Source organism: Salpingoeca rosetta (genome assembly GCF_000188695.1).
Source record: "Salpingoeca rosetta unplaced genomic scaffold supercont1.3, whole genome shotgun sequence".
NCBI classification, from domain to species: Eukaryota; class Choanoflagellata; order Craspedida; family Salpingoecidae; genus Salpingoeca; species Salpingoeca rosetta.
In genome coordinates, this window is record NW_004754931.1 from 255,092 (window position 1) to 260,091 (window position 5,000).

At 57.0% G+C, this 5,000-nt stretch overlaps 2 protein-coding genes across 2 annotated transcripts in view; one reads left to right on the forward strand and one right to left on the reverse strand.

The window, feature by feature from the left end:
- Nucleotides 1-2,103, reverse strand: part of PTSG_01618 (uncharacterized protein) — a 7,923-nt gene extending 5,820 nt beyond the window's left edge. The window contains exons 1-6 of the mRNA XM_004997541.1: nucleotides 1,961-2,103; nucleotides 1,521-1,645; nucleotides 1,196-1,292; nucleotides 822-941; nucleotides 524-630; nucleotides 206-313 (exon numbers count right to left, since the gene is read on the reverse strand). Of these exons, the coding sequence (XP_004997598.1) occupies nucleotides 206-313; nucleotides 524-630; nucleotides 822-941; nucleotides 1,196-1,292; nucleotides 1,521-1,645; nucleotides 1,961-2,077 (674 nt within the window). The 5' untranslated portion in view covers nucleotides 2,078-2,103. The remainder of the gene's footprint in view (nucleotides 1-205; nucleotides 314-523; nucleotides 631-821; nucleotides 942-1,195; nucleotides 1,293-1,520; nucleotides 1,646-1,960) is intronic.
- Nucleotides 2,104-2,130: 27 nt separating this feature from the next.
- The window catches only part of PTSG_01619 (glutathione reductase), a 3,894-nt gene continuing 1,024 nt past the window's right edge, over nucleotides 2,131-5,000 (forward strand). Inside the window, exons 1-8 of the mRNA XM_004997542.1 lie at nucleotides 2,131-2,432; nucleotides 2,614-3,097; nucleotides 3,326-3,412; nucleotides 3,617-3,679; nucleotides 3,832-3,909; nucleotides 4,131-4,242; nucleotides 4,522-4,725; nucleotides 4,919-4,980. Coding sequence (XP_004997599.1) covers nucleotides 2,308-2,432; nucleotides 2,614-3,097; nucleotides 3,326-3,412; nucleotides 3,617-3,679; nucleotides 3,832-3,909; nucleotides 4,131-4,242; nucleotides 4,522-4,725; nucleotides 4,919-4,980 — 1,215 coding nt within the window. The 5' untranslated portion in view covers nucleotides 2,131-2,307. The remainder of the gene's footprint in view (nucleotides 2,433-2,613; nucleotides 3,098-3,325; nucleotides 3,413-3,616; nucleotides 3,680-3,831; nucleotides 3,910-4,130; nucleotides 4,243-4,521; nucleotides 4,726-4,918; nucleotides 4,981-5,000) is intronic.

A 5,000-nucleotide genomic window follows, 5' to 3' on the forward strand; every position in this document is an offset into this window, starting at 1 on the left:
GTTGATGATGGTGGTGTAGCAGGGGAAGAGGGGGAGGGAGGAGGATGAGGATGGCAACACGAAGCCATCACGTGAGTGATGTGCAGAGACACGACGCGACATGGCTGCCGTGTCCACATGTTCACAACGCACGCAAACTGCGAGGCAGTAGCGGGCATGTTTGCATGTGCGTGTGTGCGTGTGTGCGTGTGTGTGCGTGACGCACATGTCGCATTGCGGTTGGGCGTCCTTGGGGAGACACATGATGGCCTGTGTGCCCGTGTTGTACTTGGTGCAGCGGTTTGTGTCGCACGTCTCGTTCGTGCGCAGAAGCCTGCAGGCAAAACAACAATGCAGAGCAAGCAGTACACGGCGCATCGCAGGTGAGAAAAGGTCGGCGAGAGTGAATGTGCGTGCGTGTGCGTCTCACATGCAGGCACACAACCAGCCTCACACACATGCACACACACATGCACACAGCAGCAGCCGAAGCATTGTCACACCAATCAACCAAGCAACTATTCTTCACGCATGGTTCACGCACTTGCAAGGAACAGTGAGATCCTTTGGAAAGCAGAGCATGTCGTCCTGGTGCCACTTGCACTTGCCGGTACACTTGCTCTTGTCAAACTGAGACGAACACGCCTCCGCCTGCAAACGTGTCCGTGTGCGTGTGCGTGTAAGTGTGTGCGCGTAAGTGTGGGCTTGAGGATGACAGAATACAAGAAGAACAACCGCTCGGGCGAACAACATCATACATACACACGCCCACATAACGCACACACACACACGCCCACACACGCCCACACATACACACATAACGCACACACACACACACACACCTCGGCCTTGGACATGCATGCATTGTTGGTGTATGTGCAGCGCGAGCCGGCTTTGCTGCACGCGGCCTCGTCAAACATCAGGAAGCAAGGCAGCTGGTCGTGCGCGCCGTAGCAGTAGCCCTGAACACGTGCAGTGCCATGACGATAGAGATGGAGAGTAAAGGGGCGGAAGGGAGGAAAGGAGGGAGGGAGGGGACGGAACGCAAGCGAGCAAGAAAAGAAGGAAGGGAGGAAGACGAGGTGAGTCGAAAAAGTGAGGGGCACCGGAGTCTCAACGAGGTTGTGGTTGCGATTGTGGTGATCTGTTTGAAGTTTCGTGTGTTGTGGTTTGAAACAACTGCAAGCAAGTGATGGCACAAAGCGCTTGCGCGTACCTGCTCCTTGTCGTACTGGCAGCGGTCAGAGGGGCAGTCCTCGTAGTACTCTGTGCAGGGAACCTGGCCGTTCTTCTGGTAGCACACACGCAGCTCCCTGATTATGGTGTGGGGGTGGGCGGAACACAGCGAGAGCAATCGCCGACGTGAGTGGGGAGCAAACGGCAAGCTTAGGTGAGCGCACAGACAGATGCACAGAGACACACGGACGGAGGGACGGATGCACAGACAGACGGACGGACGAACAGACAGACACACAGACAGATCCACACAGACAGACAGACAGACAACCTCCCCCCTCCCCCACTCTCTCCCTCTTCCTCACCATTGGTAGGCGCAGGGCCCCACGTCCTTGGGGTCGGCTTTGCAGGAAGAGTGGTCGCGGTAGTCACGGCAATCAACCGCACGGCATGCAGCTTGTTGCTGGTCCCAAATGCATGTTGTCTCAACCTACAGCGAAAACAGCACGGTGTGAGTGGTGGGAACTGGCAGAAGCGGAACACAATCACACACAATCACACACAATCACACACAATCACACAGCCAACACGCTGTGTGCCCACCATGTCTCGCACACAAGCATGTATCCCTCTCCCAACACCCACACACACACACACACCCACACACACCCACCCACCCACACCCACCCACACACACACACACACACACACACACACACACACACACACACACACACACACACACACACACACACACACACACACACACACACACACACACACACACACACACACACACACACACCTCGCAGTAGTCCTTGGTGCGGGAAGAGCAGTCCACAGCGTGGCAGGAAGGGGCAAGCAGCAGCTGCAGCAGCAGCGCCACAGCGCCAACAAACACAAACACACCGCCGCGCACCATCTTCGTTCGTGTGGGCAGTGTCGAAATACCGTGAATGATATCCACCAATCGTCCACAACCAGAACGCAAGACGAGAGAGTGTCAGTGCGTGCATATGAGCGCATTTCCAGCCACTCAGCCAACCAACAAAAGCATTCATCAAGCGTCCTCACTTGCCTCACATCACATCACTTGATACCAGCGATAGCAGCCAGCGACAGCTACTCGACGTGACAAGAAAGAAGGCAACGATGAGCGAGCCACGCAAGTTTGATCTCCTGGTGCTTGGCGGCGGCAGCGGCGGCCTTGGCTGCGCTCGCCGTGCCGCTGAGTTTGGCACAAAGGCGGCCATCGTGGAGATGGGCCGCATTGGCGGGTGCGTTTTGACATGAAAAAGTGCACGCGTTGTTTGGCTGCAACGCATGGCCTGTACCCCCCCCCCCCTCCATTGTGAAAACTGATGATGTTCTCCCTCACCGTTGTGACTCCATTCCCCCCCCCCAATGTACTCTCACTCGAACGCATGCGTGCATGCTCGCACACAACAAACACCACAGCACCTGCGTGAACGTGGGCTGCGTGCCAAAGAAGGTCATGTACTACGCTGCCACCGTGGCTGAGACGCTGCACGACGCCAACGAGTACGGCTTCGACGTGACGATGAACGGGCCCTTCGACTGGGCCAAGCTCAAGAAGAAGCGCGACGCGTACATCAAGCGCCTCAACGGCATCTACGACCGCAACCTGGAGAAGGGCGAGATTGAGAAGATTGTGGGGCGGGCCAAGTTCGTGGACGCCAAGACGGTGGACGTGGACGGGCAGCTGTACACGGCGGACCACATTGTCGTGGCGACCGGCGGGTTCCCGACCATGCCGCAGGTCCCCGGCATCGACCACGCGATCAACAGCGACGGGTTCTTCGAGCTTGAGGAGCTGCCGAAGAAGTCTGTCGTGTGCGGCGCCGGGTACATTGCCATTGAGATGGCCGGCATCCTCAACGCCCTCGGCAGCGATGTCACCCTCTGTATCCGCCACGAGGAGGTGTGCGTGTGCGTGTGCGTGTGTGTGTGTCTGTGTCTGTGTCTGTGTCTGTGTCTGTGTGCGCGTGCGTGGGTGCGTGTGCGTGTGCGTGTGCGTGTGTGTGTGTGTGTCTGTGTCTGTGTCTGTGTGCGCGTGCGTGTCGTCAACGTCGTCGCCCTCCCTCCTCAGCCATGCAGCTCATGCCTTCTTCCTCCGTTTCCCCCCTGCCTTGTGCACGTGCGATGGCAGTTCCTGCGGACGTTTGATCCGCTTGTCCGGGAAGTGGTGATGGAGGAGATGACCAAAGCCGGCGTCAAGATTCTCAAGAACTCTTGCGTACGTCACAACCACGCGTCATGTGTGTGTGTGTGTGAATGTGTCGTTGTTTCGTGTTACATGTGCCAGTGACACATTGACCACTAACGCCTGTGCTCTCCGTCGTGCATACGTGTGTGTGTGTGTGTGTGTGTGTGTGTGTGTGTGTGTGTGTGTGTGTGTGTGTGTGTGTGTGTGTGTGTGTGTGTGTGTGTGTGTGTACAGATCAGCAGCATTGAGAAGACCGACAGCGGCCTCAATGCCAAGTTCGCTGTCAAGGGAGAAGAGGTGAGCGTCACGACATGGCACTGATGAGCTCTTGACTGCTGCTTGCCTGCAAGCATGCCTCTGATTGCTCTTCTAGCACTCATGTGGTGCTTGTGTGCGTGTGTGCGCGGCTCCATGTGTGCGTGTGTATGTGCACGTTTTCACTGTTGCAGCACGTCATCTCTGGCTGCGACACGGTGCTGATGGCCATCGGCCGCCGCCCGCTCACGGACATCGGCCTCGACAAGGCGGTACGTGCACACAGCAGTGATGATGACAATGGTGGTGGCTGTGACGAAGGAAGACGTGCCATGGGTGCTGTGTGCATGTATGCCAGTCCAATTGCGTTCCCTCGTCCTCCAAGTGTCATCACAGCCCTCACACACACTCTCTCACTCGCACACACACTCACACTCACATACACACATACTGGCTCTCACTCTGTCGTCTTTCCACTTTGGTGCGCCTGCAGGGTGTGAAGCTGACGCACAAGGGCCACATTGCTGTTGACGAGTGGCAGCAGACGTCGGCTGCGAATGTGTATGCGCTCGGTGATGTGTGCGGCAAGTTCGAGCTCACCCCAGGTCAGTCGGTCGGTGCGTGTGTGTGAATGTGTATGTGAATGTGTGTGTGTGTGTGTGTGAGTAAGTGTGTGTGAAAGAGACTCTGCTCGTGCGTGCGTGCGTGTGTGTGTGTGTGCGTGCGTGCGTGTGTGTGTGTGTGCGTGCGTGTGTGTGTGTGTGTGTGTGTGTGTGTGTGTGTGTGTGTGTGTGTGTGTGTGTGTGTGTGTGTGTGTGCTCAGCACGTGTGTGTGTGCTTGTGTTGTTCTCATTGTTCAACCACACCCACACGCATGGGTGCAGTTGCGATTGCGACGGGGCGGAAGCTTGCGCACCGGCTGTTTGAGCCGAACCCCAAGTCGAAGCAGGACTTTGAGTGCATCCCCACGGTGGTGTTCAGCCACCCGCCAACGGGCACGTGCGGCATGACGGAGGACGAGGCGAAGGACGCCTTTGGTGCCGACAACATCAAGATTTACAAGACACGCTTCACCCCAATGTACCACGGTACGGCGCCATGTGTGTGCATGTGTGTACATGTGTGTATGTGTATGTATATGTGTGCATGTGTGTGCATGTGCATGGTTGTGTGTGTGTGTGTGTGCATCTGTGTATGTGCATGGTTGTAGTTGTCTCATCCCAGCCGCTCCCCCAATGTACACCCCACCTCACCTCATTTCATCCCTGCGCGCGCTGCCAGCGATGATGGAGCGGAAGACGACGACGGCGATGAAGCTTGTCTGCGCCGGCCCCGAGGAGCGGGTATGAACACACCACATGGG